At 44.1% G+C, this 21526-nt stretch overlaps 1 protein-coding gene across 3 annotated transcripts in view; it reads right to left on the reverse strand.

Moving 5' to 3' along the window:
• The window catches only part of LOC121284359 (F-box/WD repeat-containing protein 7-like), a 248451-nt gene that overhangs the window by 9586 nt on the left and 217339 nt on the right, over positions 1-21526 (reverse strand). For all 3 annotated transcript variants that reach the window (XM_041199777.1, XM_041199778.1, XM_041199779.1), the window contains 4 exons: positions 10070-10206; positions 6843-6956; positions 3989-4170; positions 1284-1509 (listed from right to left, as the gene is read on the reverse strand). In XM_041199777.1, the coding sequence (XP_041055711.1) occupies positions 1284-1509; positions 3989-4170; positions 6843-6956; positions 10070-10206 (659 nt within the window). The remainder of the gene's footprint in view (positions 1-1283; positions 1510-3988; positions 4171-6842; positions 6957-10069; positions 10207-21526) is intronic.

Below are 21526 nucleotides of genomic sequence, written 5' to 3' on the forward strand. Positions count from 1 at the left end.
GAACTGGTGTAAGGAAGCTAAAGGGATTCTTTATCACAGAATTGTTACAGTGTAGGAGGAGGCCATTCAGCCCATTGTATCTGCACCAGCTCTTTGAGCATTTTAATTTGGTGCCAATCTCCTGCCTTTTCCCCTTAACCCTACACATTGTTTCTATTTAAATAATCATCCAATGCCCTCTTGAATGCCTCAATTGAGCCCATCTCCACACATTTCCAGGCAGTGCATTCCAAACCCTAACTACTCACTGTGAGGAAAAGTTATTTCTCACCTCGCATTTGCTTCTTTTGCAAAACACTTTAAAACTATGTCCTCTGGTTCTCGATCCGTTTACGAGCGGGAACAGTTCCTCCCTATCTACTCTGTCCAGACCCCTCATGATTTTGAAACCTTCTGTCAAGTCTCCTCTCAGCCTTCTCCTCTCCAAGGAAAACAGTCTCAACCTCTCCAATCTTTCCTCATAGCTGAAGTGTCTCATCCCTGGAACCATTCTTGTAAACCTCTTCTGCACTCTCTCCAATGCGTTCACATCCTTCCTATAGTGTGGCACCCAGAACTGTACACAATACTCCAGCTGAGGTCTATCCAGTGTCTTATGTAAATTCATCATTACCTCCCTGTTATTGTACTCCATGCCCCCATTAATGAAGTCTAGAATGCTGTATGCTTTGGAAACAGCTCCCTCTACCTGTCCTTCCACCTTTAATGACTTATGTACATATACACCCAGATCTCTCTGCTTCTGCACGCCATTTGGAATAGTATCCTTTATTTTATACTGTCTCTCCATGCTCTTTGTACCAAAGTGTATCACCTCACACTTCTCTGCATTGAATTCATCTGCCACCTATCTGCCCACTCCACCAATATGTCAATGTCCTTTTGAAGTTTTACACTGTCTTCCTCACAGTTTACAATTCTCCCAAGTTTTGTGTGTTGTCCTCAAACTTTGAAATTGTCCCCTGCACACCAAGATCTAGATCATTTATACATATCAGGAAAAGCAAGGGTCCCAATACCGACTCCTGGGGAACTCCACTACAAACCTTCTTTCAGCTACTGCAGTAACCTGTCTGCACTCATTCAGATGCTCAATGACAACTGTTCTTTAGTACCTTTTTAAGACTGTCTTTTCCCAGATATGTCCTTCTAACATATTGGAACAGGCTTTATGCATCTCCCCTGGATAGCCTTCTGCAGTGACCCAGTGGATTACAATCACACATATACAACAGATGTATTTGGTAGACAGAAACAAGATAGTGAGAGAATACTGCATTTACCTGAAGTGAATAGACTCTGTTTGTATGCCCCTGAAGAGTGTGCACACAGGTTTCAGTTTCTGGATCCCACACCTTTACTGTGTAATCATAGGCACCACTCACAACCCTCTTCCCATCGTACTGCACACATCGGACTGCAGCCACATGTCCTAGTAGTGTATGTAGACATCGTCCTGTATCTATGTCCCACACTCTGAGAGTAGCATCTCTTGACCCACTCACTACCCTGTGGGAGAGGGGGAAAAAAAATCACATTAGGATTCTTAAGCTACATATCTCTTGTTCACTTTTGTGGCCATTGTGATTTCTCTACTCATGTTACAACACTAAAAAGTAATTAAACTTAACAAGCTTGTCTCTTTTTCAAGATCGATGCCACATACTTTCTATTCAGGATATCCCTCGACATTCTCCATTTCAATTACACTGCCTCAAAGTCCCTTATCCAAAAACTATTGAATTTCTAACAGCTAAGGATACTGGATAGTATGTTTGGATATGGTTCTTGAGAACATTGAAATAAAATACTGCACAATTCAAGTTCACTGTATATAGTACTGATAAATTAATGATCTAAAGCTGGATCTGAAGGAATTTACAACTCCTGAAAATTTTGATTAAAAACCAAAGCAGAATGTACTCCTAAATTAATTAATATCTGCACTGCACATGCGGTTTTGGCTGTGTTTCAGATAACACTGCAAATTGTTCATTTTACACAAAATAAAAGTTCTGTTCCATTCAAGAGAATATTTAACTCAAGGCCTGGATAATTCAGTGAATTACCACACTCTGCTTTACCACCTTCGAGACTTTGGCTCAAACCCTGGGCAAACTGATAGAAAGTTTCCAATGAGCAGCTGTAAGGTGCCTTAAAATAAGTAAGGAGCTGTTGCAATCCAGTTTTGAATGGACACCCACACATAGCACAGAATTCAGGCCAACTGCGAGTTCAGTAATGCTGCAAAAGACAACTAATGCAGGAGTGGGAACATAGCACTGGTGCAATAAAAAGGTGTATTTAGGCCATCAACATACACAATTGTGATAGAGCAGAGGGAGCTTGAGTCTGTATTAAATTTTTGATGTGCTTGAGCAGGGATTTTTTAATTCATGGGATGAGAATTGCATTATTGCCCATCTCTAATTGCCCTTGAGGTGGTGATGGTGAGCTGCCTTGTTGGACTACTTCAGCCCATCTGATGTAGGTGCACCCACAGTTTAAGGGGACACAGACACAGGCGACCTGGATTCATAGGTTCCCACTCTGGGTTCACAGATAAAATGAACAGGAAGCAAGCACTGGCATGCAGGGTGACACTAAGCAGGACAGACTGAGACACAACTGTCTGGGAGGCCTGACATCAGATCAATATCACGTCTCAGAACACAACCGTTAGCTCACGACATTGAACTGGTACAACAGAAAATTTTGATTGGAAGCAAAAAATCTCATTCAAAGTTAATGGAATATATTTAAAGTGATAAAACGGAAGGATGTAATCATCAGGATCTCATTATTTATCCATCCATTCAAGCAGAAGCTTATATTCGGATGGCCTCCAGGTTCCCTCTTATTGCAAACCTCAAAACATTTTGATCTAAAATTAAAATGTTATGCTCTGGTTTGTTTGGGAAGGGAGTGAAGGGAGGAGAGCGTGGGGGGAAATTTATTTACTAGAATGGTGGAAATGAGACACTTTAGTTGCACAGAGACTGGAGAAATTGAAATTCTCCTAAGAGTGCGGAAGGTTAAGGCGAGATTTGATAGGTGTTCAAAATCATGAACATATTTGATAAAGTAAATAAAGAAAAACTATTTCCAACAGCAGGAGTGTCGGTAATCAAAGAAGCACAGATTTAAGATAATTGGCAAAATAATCGGGAGGAGAATAAGAAGAAATTTTTTAAACTAATCATAAGACATGGGATGTGTTGCCTGCAATAGAAGTGGAAGTAGATTTAATCTAACTTTCAAAAAGGGATTGAATAAATACATGAAAAGGAAAAAAACTGCAGGATTGTGTGAAGGGATATTAATCAAACAAAAACAAAAGCTGGTTCAGGCACAATGGACCGAATGGCCTCCTTCCTTGCTCCATGTTTCTATGATTCATTACAGCACACAGACTGAGTTTTGTCTTGTACTTGAGTGACATTTCCAGTCAACACCAAACCTCACAAAAAGAAACACAATACTATTAAACTTTTTATAAGCTTATGCAAAAGTTTCAAATAAATTGGGACATTTCTCGTTGGATCACAGGTGGTTGTGGGAGTTTTTGTTGGTGGGGGGGGAAGGAGGGGAGGGCAGGAGGTGGTGTAGTTCTCAAAATTATGGATGGTTTTGGGTTAACAATGAAAAATTATTTACCTGGTTGGGGAATCGGTAATGGGGTGGGGGGGTGGGGAGCGGGGAAGAGACAGAGATCGAGGATAATTATAAAAATGAAGGGGGGAAGTTAGAGGAAAGTTTTTCACACACAGGCTGTAGAGGCAGAGCCCACAGCGTTAGTTAAAAGGAAATGGGGTAATGATTTGAACAGGATTGCGGGAAACTGATTAGTGCAGACAGCTCCAGCTGAACAGCATGCATTGACCCGTACTCATCTGCCTGGTAAATGCTGATTCAATAGCATGTTCCTACTTGGAGACTACAACATGTAAAGTTGCTTTGTGCATCATTTATCCAGATATTGCCTTACTTGTTGCCATGGAGATGCATGCACCGTACGGTGGAGGCGTGTCCATAAAGCGTGTGAATACATTCACCCGTTTCTGCATTCCAAACCTTTAGGGTGCGGTCTGTCGAGCCGCTGATGACTATATTCCCCCTCATCTGTGAAGACCAAACTCCACCTGTGTGTCCGACCAGTGTCTGCACACACTACAAAGCAGAGCAACCAACAGCAGGTTTAAAAATTGACGTTAGAGCAGTGGAAAATGAGCAATAAATATCAGCAATAGAAAAAGCTAGCCTTGCACTTATACAGCATTTTATCACACTCTCCTGAAACAGGCCACAGCACTTCATGTAAAATGCATCACTTTGTGAAGTGATAGTTATACAGACAAGTGAGGTATCCATTTTATACACAGCAAAATCCTACAAACAGATGCAGATAATATGAAATTGACCATGTGGTTGGTAGCAAGGAAGAAAGCTGTAAACTGCAGCACGACACTGATGGAGTGGTAGGCAGAAAATTTGCAAATTGAATTCAACTGGAGGAGTGGGAAAACAAGGCAAGGAAACACACAATAAATGGTAGGATAGTGTTGAGAAACAGAAGGACCTTGGGGGGCATATCCACAGGTCTCTGAAGATAGGTAAGGTGGTTCAGATGACAAATGGGGTACTTTTCTATATTGACTATAGTCTAGAGTACTGTGTACAGTTTCACAGAGCAGGCAGGTTGTGATTGCATTAGAGAGGCTACAGAAGAGATGTACAAGCATGTTGCCTGGACTGGAGAATTTTAGTTACGAGAACAGATTGGAATGGGCGGGTTTGCTTTCGTTGGAACAGAGGACACTGAGGGTGGATTTAATTGAGGTATAGAAAATTACAAGGAGCCTGGATAGAGTAGATAGGAAGGATCTATTTATGCTGCCAGAAGTCAATAACCAGGAGGCAAGGATGTCAAGTAATTGGTAGAAGATTAGACGGGGGTTAAGCAGTAATTATTTCATCCAGAGGGTGATGGGGATCTGGAACTCTCTGACCGAAAGTATGGTAGAGACAGAAACCCTCATGGCATTTAAAATAAACTGTGATATGCACCTGAAGTGCCATAACCTACAGGGCTATGGACCAAGAATTGGAAAATGGGATTAGACCCAATGGCTCTTTATCAGCCAGAATAGACACAATGGGCCAAATGGCCTCCTTCAATGCTGTAAATCTTTCTATGTTTGGTAAGGAGATGCAAGAGCAGTTAAATAATTTTTGTTTGAGAAAGCAATGCAGTTCAGGACACTGGGAGAAATCTGCTCTTTTAATTTTGAAATTTCACCTGAACACTTTGATCAGGCAGACATATCGCAGAATCTGCATCCAGCTGGGCAGTGCTCTGTCGCCATGCCACCAGGCAGTGCCCAATCGCCGGGCAGTGCTCTGTTGCCATGCCACCAGGCAGTGCCCAATCGCCGGGCAGCGCTCCATCGCCATGACACCGGGCAGCGCCCAATCGCCAGGCAGTGCTCTGTCACCATGCCACCGGGCAGCACCCAATCGCCAGGCAGTGCTCTGTCACCATGCCACCGGGCAGCACCCAATCGCCAGGCAGTGCTCTGTCACCATGTCACCGGGCAGCGCCCAATCGCCAGGCAGTGCTCCGTCACCATGCCACCGGGCAGCGCCCAATCGCCAGGCAGTGCTCCGTCACCATGCCACCGGGCAGCGCCCAATCGCCAGGCAGTGCTCTGTCGCCAGGCAGCGCTCCATCGCCATGACACCGGGCAGTACTCCATCACTGGGCAGCGCTACGTCACCATGCTGCTACCTTGATGATGAGCTCAGGGTTTTTAGTCGGGTGCAAATCCATAACCTTTCCAATCAGATAGGAGAATGCTGTATTCTTATGTTGGGTGGATTCCATCTCAGTGCAAATAGCAGAGTCAGCAATCTCCCCCATGCACTGCAATCTACCAATATTTGTAAAAGGGAGCTTGAGGTAATTTTATGCATTTGGGTTTCCAGGCCTAACATTCACATACCTCGGCAAACATTCAGAGGGGTTTTCACACAACAATCTGATCGACATGTAATTTGTGTTAATAAAGCCTTGAGGAACAAATTCCATTTTACAGAATTGGAAAGGGGAATCACTTCATTCTTTTCTTGCTACAGACAGATTGCTGAAACAGCTGACTGACTGCAGTCTGTATTGAAAGTGTGTGTGTAATCTGGCCCAAGCCTATTTACTAACCAGGCTGCACAGAGGGGCAGGTACATCATGGCTTTAGATTTACAATTCCCTCCTTCAGTGGAGACAACTTGGTTGCAATTAATTACCTGGAAAGGTGAGACCACCTGCTCCCCATTAGTACAGCATTGCAGTCAAGTTGCAAACAGGATTCAGCTCAAAAGATCTGCACAGTGGAAATCTGAACGCTCTCCAGCAAAATACACACGAACTGCAGCAATTTGACAGTGACAGAGTAAGCAGGGGTGGAGACAGACAGAGAGTAGGGGGAGACAAGGTAGGCAGACAGAGGGAGGAGACGAGGTAGGCAGGCTGGGAGGCGGAGGAGGTTGGAGACGAGGCAGAGAAGGGGGATACATGGCACACGGAGAGTGGGGAGAGATGTGGCAATAGAGAGGGAGGAGACAGGGCAGACAGAGAGAGGTGAAGTGAGACAGACAGACAGGGAGAGGGGAATTGTGACAGATAGACCTGGGTGTGGGTGGAGGGGAAGAGATGTGTCATGTGTCATGTGTCAGACCAATGGGGTTGGGGGTAGGGAAGAGAGAGAACAGACAAAGGCTGGGGTGGGGAGAGAGAAGAGGACACAGACAGACAGACAGGGTGAGGAGTAAGGGTGTAAAATGTGTACCTCGCCTGTTATTGCAGACCACACTTTGAGTGTGTTGTCATCAGATCCACTCAAGATGCGGTTTCCTGAGAACTGCAGGCAGGTAATGACATGATCATCATGACCTTTCAGCACCTGAAAAAACAAAGAAAATGATCCATCCAGTAGTTAGCAGCGCCCTTTACTAACTCAGAATATTAAATCTCTTCAGTTTATAAAATATTTACATCCCATTTAATTTCACAATGCAGTCCAGTCAGACATCTGTATCTGCCCTTCATATAGGTTCTGAGATTAAAAACTCATGTCTATAATATTCAGCTCCAACACATCAACGTTCCCTCCATCCCCATCTCCAATCTCTTCTATAAAACATTGCAGAGCAGAAGGCAGACACTCGGCCTATTGCATCTGTGCAGGCTCCTTGCAAAGGCAAAACTAATCTTACCGCACTGATCTCACCCTATGGCCTGTTTCTTTCCATACTTGAAAATCTTTATCCGTATTGGGGTTTGGATTAGGATCTGGTTCCCTACAGGCTGCTGGTATCAACTCAGATCGTCTATTTCTTACCAATTTGCCTCAAGTAGCAGCTCTCTTCAACCATAAAGAGCTTCACAACTGTTCTCAACTGATAACCCCAGAAGCACATTTTCCAGAAGTGACTGGATAATGATCAAGAGCGGGAACCCTGAGTGTTCTCCTCCTACCCAGCTGCAATGCACCAGTTCATGTGATTTTTGATCTCAGGCAGGCTCGTGGTAGGCAGGCAGATCTGGGCAAGTATCCCCAGCTTCCAGATGTGGAAATGCCTCCAAACTGTGAAGGCAGGATGTGTCCAGATAAACACACAGCTTTGTCACTTCATGTACCCTCTCTGTGTATTAACCTATCGTGTGTTTATGGTACAGTATCACACTGTTCAGTGAACATAGGATGAAATAAAGACAAACTTGCATTTATTCGGAGCCATGTTATCACAATGTCTGAAAGCTCTTTTTACAATGAATTGCTGTGAAGGAGTGCAGGAACTGATGCTAGTAAAACACACCAAAGCGTTCTCAGAGGAAGAGGATAAATGTGTACAGATTACCTTATGCTCTAAGACAGTCATCTTCCATCAATCCTTGATATTTACAGTTTTTGATTCCATGGTTATGGTACTGAGATTAGCACACCAGAGGTTCAAAGTTTCCCCACTGGGAGCAAGATGTGAATCAATTCAATAAAACTGGTAATTTGTGAACTATTGCCAGAAAAATAATCATGAAAGCTCGTCATAAACATACAGCTAGCATAATAACATCCTTCCAGTCCTGCTTACTCCAATGCACATGCAACTTCAGTTACACACATCTCTAACTCAAGATAAAAGCAAAAAACTGCGGATGCTGGGAATCCAAAACAAAAATACCTGGAGAAACTCAGCAGGTCTGACAGCATCTGCGGAGAGGAACATATTTAACGTTTCGAGTCTGAATGACTCTTCATCAGAACAATACTTAGGAAGTATTTTCAACAGTTGCTCCAATCACTCAAAGACTGCAGTGACTCAAAGAGAGGGGTCTCACCAACACTAACCTAGGGGAAGCTCAGGAAGGGGCTAAATGCAGCATTACTCACTTGTTAAAAACAAATAAAATGTACTAATCTATGCATCCCTGTCCAAAACAAAACCTAACTACACTATTTAGGGTTTTCTTCCGATGGATTGAATAGAATGGGCCTATACTCTCGAGTTTAGAAAATTTAAAAAAATTTATTTGTTCACAGGATGTGGGTGTTGCTGGTTGGGCCAGCATTTATTATCCATCACAAAGGTGATGGTAAGCTGCAGTCCATGTGGTGTAGGTACATCGACAGTGCTGTTAGGGAGGGAGTTCCAGGGTTTTGACCCAGTGACAGTGAAGATTGACAGGTGATCCCATGAGGTGACAGCCATTTAGAACTGACATGAAGAGAGATTTCTTCACTCGGAGGATTGTGAATCTTTGGAAGTCTTTATTCCAGAGAGCTGTATATACTCAGTCATTGGTATATTCAAGACTGAGATGTCATGAAGCTAATTAATGTATATAATATTATTGGAAAACATTTTTCTTTTAAAATAGCAGTTCAGTCTGTGGGTGTGTCTTCATTGGATTAAAGCCAATTGGGTACTTTGATGTGTACTAGTTTCGATATGTAAGAAAGATAGTGTGCATTTGCATTTTTTGAATAGAGCACTCAAGTGGGGTGAAAACTGACACCTTTCTAGCAGCTACCAAGCAATTTGTTTATATTACTAATTAAATTGGTACAATGAAAGGGGTTTTACTGTTAAAAGGTGGAGTTCAAAGAGCCTGATGATACAATGAGAATCTGCATTCAGTGGTGGTAGGTATAACTTCAGCAGTTTTCAGGTGTGCAGAGTAGAGGCAATGTAAGATCAAAACGCAGCTGCAAGCCAACTGTCTCCACTGGAACCAAAGTGAAAAGAACCTCATTTTGAATTTGTAAGGTGAAAATGCTTTGCCTGGTGTCTGGTTAAGTCTATGGGTAGCTGCTGCCTTAATGGAGATTAGTTTGGGAATTTGTTAAAAGTTATGATAGTAGTAATTTGAGGCAATGCGTATATATATCGTAACCTATGTAAATTAATAAATGTTTCATTTAGTTTAATGTAAAGCCTCAAGAACTGGTTCCTGAATTTAGAGTCGCATCTCAAACATTAACACTTAAAATATAGGTTATGACAGTTGTTTAAAGTTTCCCTCTGGGATTTTTAAATAACTCAGCTTTGCCAACTGCATCGGTCATAAGAGATCAATATATTTTTGGACCATTGAATCAAGAAGGGATATGGGGCTTGGTTGAGAAAGTGCAGTTGGGATCAAAGGATCAGACATGATTTAACTGATAGAGGAGCCCAAGGGGCTGTATAGTCCAATCCTGGTCCTATGATGTTCTAAAGCTTCTGAAGTTTCACCCTTGAATGATTTAGAACCTCAACACATGAAGGCTTGTCTCAGTGTCAAGTTTGTATTCCTCATCCTTTGACACAATGCCTCAGGTAGCAATTTGCTGTTCTAGGGAGATAGTTGAGATTACAAACTGAGATTTGGGCACTTCCGAAGTCTTTACAAATTGGGACCATCAGTAAAATAATCTATTCTAAAAGGCCATAAGTGTGTTATATTATCCATGTTTCCATTGGGCCAGGATCCTGTGAATCCTCTGGGTACATCGAACTGCTATACCACTCTTACCTTTGCAGGTTTGATCTCTCCAGAGCGCCAGTTTGTGTCGATCTTGTGCTGCCGCATGAAGGCAGATTTCCACGGACTGTACATGAAACCAGTACTGAGCATCCTGCGCCGCCGAAGGTACAGGGGCTCCTCGATCACTGGATGAGGTAGAAATAGACCAAAGGTAAATTCAATGGAAAAATCCTTTGTGGTTGCCTCCCAAATTCTCTCTACATTCATGTTCGTCGAACTCTGTGCATCTTCTGCTGACTGACTCAGGTTGAAGACTCCTTCCTCAGTCTTCATCCCCCACAATTCTGTCTTGTAGTTAGCCAATGGGAAGTAAACAACAGAAGCCCAGCTCCAACATCTCTTTCTCCCCTGCCAATACAGGCACTTACTTCACACTTACAACCACACATCCTTTCCTACCTCCTCACACCCAACTAGATGACAGAAGGAAAAACCATTAGGCCCGGTAAGATCTTCCCTGAAAGAATAACTGACTGTCATAGCCTACAACTCTACCTTCCACCCCTGGCATACCCCAACCCCACCTCTCCCTGTATGCTCCATCCCACCTTCTCCCCATCTCCCGCAATCTCACCATCTCCCTGCATGCACCCTCCTGACCATCTCTCCATCTCCCCCAACCCCACTTACACTTCTCACCCAGTCCTTTTCATTTCATAACTCACTCTGTTGAACTTCCCAAAGTCAGTTCTTACTCTCACTCTCATTTTTAACAGGTATGCCTGAATATTTGCAATTATTTTTCTTCGTTCATGGAATGTAGGTGTCACTGGCTAGGCCAGCATTTGTTGCCCATCCCTAATTGCCCTTGAGAAGGTGGTGGTGGTGAGCTGCCTTGTTGAACCGCTATGGTCCAGGTGGTGTAGGTACACCCACAGTGCTGTTAAGGAGGGAGTTCCAGGCTTTTGACTCAATTCACCACAAGGAACAATTCACACACATCTCAATTTTTTCCTAATCTCAAAAACTCTAATTAACTCCCCTTGAAGCCTCTATCTTTCAATAGGCAACAAAGGCCAGAAAAGCAGAGACTGGAACAGTGTTTGATTGGGGGAGGCGGGGGGGGGGGGGGGTGGTGAAGAAATCATCAACGCACATTCAGCTGCCCCTACTATGAAAGGGGAAATATGCTGAGAAAGTGAGAGTGGAAAGGACCACAACAAAAACAGAAACAGAAATACCTGGAAAAACTCAGCAGGTCTGGCAGCATCGGCAGAGGAGAGCACAGTTGACGTTTCGAGTCCTCATGACCCTTAAAGAGTTAAGTAAAAATAGGAAAGGGGTGAAATATAAGCTGGTTTGGTGGGGGGGGGGGGGGGGGGCGTCCTATTTTTACTTAGCTTATATCTCACCCCTTTCCTATTTTTACTTAGTTCTGTTGAAGGGTCATGAGGACTCGAAACGTCAACTGTGCTCTCCTCCGCCGATGCTGCCAGACCTGCTGAATTTTTCCAGGTAATTCTGTTTCTGTTTTTGTTTTGGATTTTCAGCATCCGCAGTTTTTTGTTTTTATCTCTGTGGAAAGGACCACCATCATCTCATGCCTTTTGTTTTAGATTTTTATTTTTGCACACAGCATAATCAAGCATTTTCTGAAGGGGCCACACACCACAAGGAGAACTAATGTGTTCCCATCAGGAAAGATTTAATGTTAGCAGAGATTAGTTACCGGTATCAGCTGCTGTGAGGAAGTGTGATTGTAAAGTGAAGTGCACTTCCCTGTCCTCCCATAGTCACCAGGAAGCCAATCAAGGATTTAGCAAAACTTCAGAGGTGATCATAATTAATTTAAATAAAATTAATATTGATAATGCTTTTTTTAGTGGAGGATATAATTTTGGGGCAAATTTCCATTCTACAGGTGACTTGGTTGGGGATAAATAAATTGGGATAAAGTAGAACTTCCCAAAGGTACATTTTATTTGGACATTTAGAGAGTTTTCCACAAACTAAAACTCATGAGAATTAAAGCAGAAAACTACAAGTTCTTGAATAAAAGGCACATTAAAAAAGGAAATGAGGTATTCATCAGGTGCTGACTGCAGCCCTGCAGGGGACAATGCTTGGGCCACTTGATCTACTTTCATAAATGACTTGGGTCTGCAAAACATATGCAAACCAGTCATATTTCTGATTGAAGTACATGTGCAGTAGAGCTAGAGGAAGGGATTCAGACAGCTGCTCAAGACTGACAGCAAAGGAAGGCTTCAAAAGGATAAAAGTAATGGTAATCTGTTTAATAGCTTTCCACATTAAGAGTTGAGTGCTGGGACACAAAGCAAGCAAGTTTTAGTGGTTATGCAGAAAAATAGGAAGACAAACACCAGTGAGAGAATGACATTCAGGATAATTCCAAAATGAAAGGGGATAAAATACATGGAAGGAAGAGAGAAACCAGAGCTGTACAATCTGGAGAGCTAGTAGCTAAATAAAGCAGGTGGAATACTTGTGTATAGAGGTGGTAAATTAATATAATACCAAATTTGTCAGGTTAGTAGAAACACAAAGTTAACATTAAGTGGCAAGTAATTATTATTTTGAAGAGATGCTTCAATTCAAAGTGATAAATATTGAGAACAATCTGCTGCTTTACAGGAACAGAATCCTAAACAACATGGAGCTCAAAATGCAGTGGATATAGCAAGGCCAACCTTGGACGGCCCGCTTCTACCTCCTACCCAAAATCCACAAACAGAACTGTCCTGACAGACTGATCGTGTCAGCCTGTTCCTGCCCCACGGAACTCATTCTCGTTATCTTGACTCCCTTCTCTCTCCCCTTGTCCAGTCCCTTCCCACCTACTTCCGTGATTCCTCTGACTCCTTACGTCACATCAACAATTTCCAGTTCCCTGGCCCCAACCGCTTCCTCTTCACCATGGACGTCCAATCCCTCTACGCCTCCATCCCCCACCAGGATGGTCTGAGGGCCCTTAGCTTCTTCCTCGAACAGAGGCCCGAACAATCCCCGACCACCACTACTCTCCTCCGTCTGGCTGAACTTGTTCTCACACTGAACAATTTCTCCTTCAACTCCTCTCACTTCCTCCAAATAAAAGGTGTGGCTATGGGTACCCGCATGGGCCCCAGCTATGCCTGTCTCTTTATGGGGTATGTGGAACATTCCTTGTTCCAGTCCTACTCTGGCCCCCTTCCACAACTCTTTCTCCGGTACATCGATGATTATTTCGGTGCTGCTTCACGCTCTCGTAGGGACTTTGAAAAATTTATTAATTTTGCTTCCAATCTCCACTCCTCCATCATTTTCACATGGTCCATCTCTGACACTTTTCTTCCCTTCCTTGACCTTTCTGTCTCAATATCTGGTGATAGACTGTCCACCAATATCCATTACAAGCCTACCGACTCCCACAGCTACCTCGACTACAGCTCCTCACACCCCGCTTCCTGTAAGGACTCCATCCCATTCTCTCAGTTCCTTCGCCTCCGTCGAATCTGTTCTGATGATGCTACCTTCAAAAACAGTTCCTCTGACATGTCCTCCTTCTTCCTTAACCGAGGTTTTCCACCCACGGTCGTTGACAGGGCCCTCAACCGTGTCCGGCCCATCTCCCGCGCATCCGCCCTCACGCCTTCTCCTCCCTCCCAGAAACATGATAGGGTCCCCCTTGTCCTCACTTATCACCCCACCAGCCTCCGCATTCAAAGGATCATCCTCCGCCATTTCCGCCAACTCCAGCATGATGCCACCACCAAACACATCTTCCCTTCATCCTCCCGGTGGCATTCTGTAGGGATTGTTCCCTCCGGGACACCCTCGTCCACTCCTCCATCACCCCCTACTCCTCAACCCCCACCAATGGCACCACCCCATGCCCACGCAAAAGATGCAACACCTGCCCCTTCACTTTCTCTCTCCTCACTGTCCAAGGGCCCAAACACTCCTTTCAAGTGAAGCAGCATTTCACTTGCATTTCCCCCAACTTAGTCTACTGCATTCGTTGCTCCCAATGTGGTCTCCTCTACATTGGAGAGACCAAACGTAAACTGGGCGACCACTTTGCAGAACACCTGCGGTCTGTCCGCAAGAAAGACCCAAACCTCCTTGTCGCTTGCCATTTTAACACTCCACCCTGCTCTCTTGCCCACATGTCTGTCCTTGGCTTGCTGCATTGTTCCAGTGAAGCCCAACGTAAACTGGAGGAACAGCACCTCATCTTCCGACTAGGCACTTTACAGCCTTCCAGACTGAATATTGAATTCAACAACTTTAGGTCTTGAACTCCCTCCTCCATCCCCACCCCCTTTCTGTTTCTTCCCCCTTCCTTTTGTTTTTTCCAATAATTTATATAGATTCTTCTTTTCCCACTTATTTCCAGTATGTTTAAATCTTGTATGCCCTGCTAGTCTTTCCACCCCACCCCCACTACAGCTGTACCTTGAGTGCCCTGCCATCCATTCTTAATTAGCACATTCGTTTAGATAATATCACCACCTTCAACACTTCTTTGTTCCTTTGTCTGTGACATCTTTTGATTATCTGCTCCTATCACTGCTTGCATGTCCCTACAACCACACCACCCCCCCCCCCCCAAACTTCTATCCCCCAACCAACCCCACCCCCCCCTCCCCACACCTTAAACCAGCTTATATTTCACCCCTCTCCTAATATTCACTCAGTTCTGTTGAAGGGTCATGAGGACTCGAAACGTCAACTCTTTTCTTCTCCGCCGATGCTGCCAGACCTGCTGAGTTTTTCCAAGTAATTCTGTTTTTGTTTTGGATTTCCAGCATCCGCAGTTTTTTGTTTTTATTTTTTTTTTGTTCATAGCAAGGGGAATGTTTGGCACAACAGGGCAGTGTTTCATTGGAGTCGAATTCCCTTTGCTGGATTTGGCCTGTACTTACTATCAATTAGAGAGTGACAGGTTGCATCCTATATCATACCTAAACATAATTAAGACATGAGGGAGAAACAATTTTCTGTTTGAACACACAGATTCCAGACCATTAATGTCATCAAGTAATCCTTTCTTCACCTAGCCTGAACCATTTTAGGTTAAATGTTGGCATACAGTTCAGTTAACTGTCGTACAAATCAGCACAGAGCTGAACAGTGGACATAGAGGTCTGCAAATTCCCCTTGTTTCTAAGTTTCTCCTCTCACCATTATTCTCCCAAATGGACTGAAGTTTTGCTGGGATAGGGCTGTATGAAAGCTGAGTGCCTCCTAGATATCAGCCACGGCTCAGTGGTAACACTTTCAGCTGAGAAAGACGACTGTGCGTTTAAGTCCCAGTGCAGAGGCTTAAACAGTCTAGGCTGCTTGGTACTGAGGCAGAGCTGCACTGTCAGAAGCACCATCTTTCAGATGAGAAAAACTGGTGCATTGTTTGCATTCTGGTGGAATTGCACTATTCAAAGAGCAGCATGGGAGGCCAATTTTTATCCCTCAACTAACACCTAAAAGCCCAGAATCTAGTCATTAACATAGAAGCAACAGCAACATGAGGAAAATCTTTTTTACACAGCAAGTGGATTGGATCTGGAATGCACTGCCTGAGTGTGGGGTGGTGGCAGATTCAATCAAGGCTTTCAAAAGGGAATTGGATTAATATCTGAAGAGGAAGAATGTGCAGGGCCACAGGGAGAAGGCAGGGGAATGGCACTCAATGAATGGCTCCTTCAAAGATCCAGCAAAGACATGACAGGCCAAATAGCCTCCTCCTATGCTGTGACCATTCTATGATCACAAAACTATGATCAACGCACACTGTAAATGGTACTGCTGCCACTGTGCTCCAATAATGAAGGGAATGAATGCTTAAGGTGCTGGATGCAGTGTCAATCAAATGGTTGCTTTGTCCTGGTACATAAGCCTGATCAGGAAGGTCCAGGCTTCCATATCTGCTTTGTGCTGAATTATCTGATCCCATGCAGCAGCATTTAACTTCTTCACCCCCAGAGTAAGGAGGAGATTAGCCAGATACCTATTTCCAATCCCATGGCTCCCGTTGGACGCATGTGCGTGCGTGTGTGCACACGCGTAGGTATCAGGCAAGGGCATAACTGGGTTGGATTATGTCCCTCTTCCATCAGATAGTTTGTTCACACCTGGAGCAGAACACCTCCAAGATTCCCAGCATAATTGCAGCAGGCATCTGTCTGAACAGCTGGAAATGAGATGGTACTCTGATATTATCTGGCCTTGACTTCACGCTCCAGGTTCTCAACGGCCTCCACTCAGCTAAATTAGATCTTTGTTGTATAGTGCTGCGAGGTTTATGATTGGAGCTGTTGCAAGTATGGCCTACTGGAGATCTAGCAGTGACGCATCTCAGCTAAAATATGCTGTTTATGCTGGGACATGAAGAATGGGCATTTGGATGTGCTACATGAGGTATAAGAAAGAGAGGGAACAAAATGAAGGGAGTGGGGAAAGCAGCAATAGCAAATTAACACATTAGTACTTTTGTGGCAGAACCATGGCCTTGACCTACAGCTCTGTTTGGAGTTGGATTAGCTGCACTGCTGAAGGTAGACACTGAGTGGTGCTATATTACTGCCAAGGTGAAAAGAAAACTCCAAGGGTCAGTTATCACAGTTCACATACAAACATTTTCGGGCAGACAAGTGGGGGAGCAACCTAAGTGGTTAAAGATGAAATAATTTCAATGAAGAAGATATAATGAGAGCTAAGAGGTAGTGGAGACATAATGGATAGAATTAAGAAACAGAAAGGGCTTTCAGACTAATGGGAGTTGTATACAGATCCTCTGGTAACTGTGGAGAAGTCATAGGTTGTATAAATGCAGAGATCAGACAAGCATGTAGCAAAAGCACAGTGGTTTAAAAAGGTGAGTTTTAACATTCATATAGGTTGGGTTAAGCAGTCTGCCACACAAGAAAGGTAGGAAATTTCTTGTATGTGTCCAAGATAGTTTTCTACATCAAATGAACTTCTCCTATTTATCTAATTGCAATCATAAGAAGGTTGAGTTCAAAGTAGTGTAAGGAACATATCTTTTTATTTCTGTTGGACTGTTCTACAGAACATATCTTTTTATTTTCTGTTGGACTGTGGATTGGAATTACAAAGGCTGCAGTTTGAAGGACATGTCCACTGGAACAAGATGAGATATATACAATGTTGCAGTCCTGGAACAGAGTGTGCCATGAAAGGCAGGATGGTGTCAGAAAGGAGTCCTGGACCAAGGAAGCTGCCTGACAACAGCATTTTAATTGGCTCTTGACCAGGTTTTGTGAGAAAGCAGAGCAGAATAGCTTCTAGCCTGAAAGGAACAAGGCCTAAAACCTCTTTCTCCTGTTTATGGAAGATTCCAGTAATTCCACAGTAATAGCAAGCTGCTTTTTTTCTCCTCATATCACTATAACCTGCTCTCTCTGAAAACCCCTGTCAAGAGGCAAAGGGGAAAATCACTGTTAGAGACATTGAAAGGCAAGTGCTCAAACAGTGAACTAAATACTGAAAGCGCTGGAAGACCACCTCATGTCATCAACAAGAACTGAAAGGAATTTGGAAGATATCGATCAAAATCAACCCATCGAATCCTGTCCTCTGGAAATGGTGCTATTGAACTGTTTTTATCCCACCCTTAAAATCCATGTTTTTGTGTGTCTTGTATGTGTGCGCGCTTAGGGATTTAAAAAGGGGATGGAGTTTAAGTTATTGTATTAGAAATTGGCAGTTCATGTTTCTTTCTTTTGCCAGTGGTTAATGACAGTTTGTTCAATAAAGAGTTATTTACTTACTAAGTTTACAAACCTGGTGCTTGTATTCAGTTAACCTAGATTTCACAGTTAGGTAGAATTGGGGCAATCTAGTAGTTTGTTCAAACTTTTTCACATTTATGGTGGCTCGGGGAGCAGTGGGGCTGGTTATTACAGGGCAATATCCTCGTTGAGTGATAACAAAGTTTGGGGGGCTCATCCAGGATATTTTGGAACAAAAGACAACAACGATTTGGGTGCAGATTTAGTATGTAATAAAAGCTAAAAGAAAACACCAGATTTGTACTGTCAAAAATAAGATGGCACTGGAAACTGCTAAAGCTTTCCTGCAAGTGGAAGAGACGCCCCTGGCGATTTTACAAGGGATCCCAAAAGCCAGGTTAATCAAATTGGCAAGTAAATTAAGAGTAGGATTGGCTGCCAAAGCTAGGAAGGCAGAGATAAATCGAAGAGATGGCACAGCATTTGAAACTAGAAGGAATACCCAAGAGACAGAGTTCCCCAAGGTGTGGTTCATTGGAATGGGCTCAAATTCAGTTGCAAAAAAAAAAAAACACTGGAACAAGAGAAAAAAGAAAAGGGAAAGGGCATTCCAAAGGGAACAGGCAGAAAGGGCAGAGAAAAAGGAAAGAGAGAGAGAGATCATTTAAAAGTGAGTTAGAAATGGCGAGGTTAGAAATGGAGAAACAAACTTGAACAGGAAAGGACAGAAAGAAAGAAAGAGCGAATTCCAGCTTAAAATGTTGGCAATTAAAAAAGAGACACCAGTAGGTGAGGTAGGACTTATTTCCAGGTCAAAACTCAGTGGAGACACATTTAAATTTGTACAAGCTCTTCCAAAATTTAAGGAAATAGATGTTGAAGTATTCTTTATTTTATTTAAGAAGATAGCCAAACAGATGAACTGGCCAAAGGAAAACTGAAGACTGCCCATGCAGAGCAGATTGACAGTAGGGCACGCACAGAAGGGTGTCCTTCTTGCTTCTTTGTCGTTGTGCTTCTGCTCTGCTCAACACTAGATTTCAGAGCCAGTTTTAAACTAATTTCTCAGTATTCCCGGAAGTCCAGTTTGCTTCCATCTCAGAAATTTTTTGACACATTCTGAGATATAAATCAACAGAGATGTTTTTTGGATGTCTGATGGGACGTAGCTGGCTGGGGGTGCAGTTTCCATAGTCTTCATATAAACAGCGATTTGAAAGTCCAGCCTTTTGCATTTTATATGCCTTCTTTTCAAGTGTTAAAAACAAAAAACTGCGGATGCTGGAAATCCAAAACAAAAACAGAACTACTTGGAAAAACTCAGCAGGTCTGGCAGCATCGGCGGAGAAGAAAAGAGTTGACGTTTCGAATCCTCATGACCCTTCAACAGAACTGGGTGAATCCAAGGAGAGGGGTGAAATATAAGCTGGTTTAAGGTGGTGGGGGGAGAGAAGTGGAGGGGGGGTGTGGTTGTAGGGACAAGCAAGCAGTGATAGGAGCAGATAATCAAAAGATGTCACAGACAAAAGAACAAAGAGGTGTTGAAGTTGGTGATATTATCTAAACGAATGTGCTAATTAAGAATGGATGGCAGGGTACTCAAGGTATAGCTCTAGTGGGGGTGGGGGGGCATAAAAGATTTAAAAATAATGGAAGTAGGTGGGAAAAGAAAAATCTATATACGTTATTGCAAAAAACATAAGGAAGGGGAAAGAAACAGAAAGGGGGTGGGGATGGAGGAGGGAGTTCAAAACCTAAAGTTGTTGAATTCAATATTCAGTCCGGAAGGCTGTAAAGTGCCTAGTCGGAAGATGAGGTGCTGTTCCTCCAGTTTGCGTTGGGCTTCACTGGAACAATGCAGCAAGCCAAGGACAGACATATGGGCAAGGGAGCAGGGTGGAGTGTTAAAATAGCAAGCGACAGGGAGGTTTGGGTCATTCTTGCGGACAGACCGCAGGTGTTCTGCAAAGCGGTTGCCCAGTTTACTTTTGGTCTCTCCAATGTAGAGGAGACGGCATTGGGAGCAACGAATGCAGTAGACTAAGTTGGGGGAAATGCAAGTGAAATGCTGCTTCACTTGAAAGGAGTGTTTGGGCCCTTGGACGGTGAGGAGAGAGGAAGTGAAGGGGCAGGTGTTAAATCTTTTGCATGGGCATGGAGAGGTGCCATAGGTGGGGGTTGAGGAGTAGGGGGTGATGGAGGAGTGGAACAGGGTGTCCCGGAGGGAACGATCCCTACAGAATGCTGCCGGGGAGTGAAGGGAAGATGTGTTTCATGGTGGCATCATGCTGGAGTTGGCGGAAATGGCGGAGGATGATCCTTTGAATGCGGAGGCTGGTGGGGTGATAAGTGAGGACAAGGGGGACCCTATCATGTTTCTGGGAGGGAAGAGAAGGCGTGAGGGCGGATGCGCGGGAGATGGGCCGGACACAGTTGAGGGCCCTGTCAACAACTGTGGATGGAAAACCTCGGTTAAGGAAGAAGGACATGTCAGAGGAACTGTTTTTGAAGGTAGCATCATCAGAACAGATGCGACGGAGGCGAAGGAACTGAGAGAATGGGATGGAGTTCTTACAGGAAGCGGGGTGTGAGCAGCTGTAGTCGAGGTAGCTGTGGGAGTCGATAGGCTTGTAATGGATATTGGTGGACAGTCTATCACCCAGAGATTGAGACAGAGAGGTCAAGGAAGGGAAGGGAAGTGTCAGAGATGGACCATGTGAAAATGATGGAGGGGTGGAGATTGGAAGCAAAATTAATAAATTTTTCAAAGTCCCTACGAGAGCATGAAGCAGCACCGAAATAATCATCGATGTACCGGAGAAAGAGTTGTGAGAGGGGGCCGGAGTAAGACTGGAACAAGGGGTGTTCCACAAACCCCATAAAGAGACAGGCATAGCTGGGGCCCATGTGGGTACCCATTGCCACACCTTTTATTTGGAGGAAGTGAGAGGAGTTGAAGGAGAAATTGTTCAGCGTGAGAACAAGTTCAGCCAGGCGGAGGAGAGTAGTGGTGGATGGGGATTGTTCGGGCCTCTGTTCGAGGAAGAAGCTAAGGGCCCTCAGATCATCCTGGTGGGGGATGGAGATGTAGAGGGATTGGATGTCCATGGTGAAGAGGAAGCGGTTGGGGCCAGGGAACTGGAAATTGTTGATGTGAGGTGTCAAAGGAATCACGGATGTAGTTGGGAAGGGACTGGACAAGGAGAGAGAGAAGGGAGTCAAGATAACGAGAAATGAGTTCCATGGGGCAGCAGGAGCAACCTGGCCCCAATCGCTTCCTCTTCACCATGGACGCCCAATCCCTCTACACCTCCATCCCCCACCAGGATGGTCTGAAGGCTCTCCGCTTCTTCCTCGAACAGAGGCCCGAACAATCCCCATCCACCACTACTCTCCTCCGTCTGGCTGAACTTGTTCTCACACTGAACAATTTCTCCTTCAACTCCTCTCACTTCCTCCAAATAAAAGGTGTGGCTATGGGTACCCGCATGGGCCCCAGCGATGCCTGTCTTTTTATGGGGTATGTGGAACATTCCTTGTTCCAGTCCTACTCCAGCCCCCTTCCACAACTCTTTCTCCGGTACATCGATGATGATTACGTCGGTACTGCTTCATGCTCTCGTCGGGACTTGGAAACATTTATTAATTTTGCTTCCAATTTCCACCCTCCATCATTTTCACGTGGTCCATCTCTGACACTTCCCTTCCCTTCCTTGACCTCTCTGTCTCAATCTCTGGTGATAGACTGTCC

Source organism: Carcharodon carcharias, chromosome 11, assembly GCF_017639515.1.
Source record: "Carcharodon carcharias isolate sCarCar2 chromosome 11, sCarCar2.pri, whole genome shotgun sequence".
Taxonomy (NCBI): domain Eukaryota; kingdom Metazoa; phylum Chordata; class Chondrichthyes; order Lamniformes; family Lamnidae; genus Carcharodon; species Carcharodon carcharias.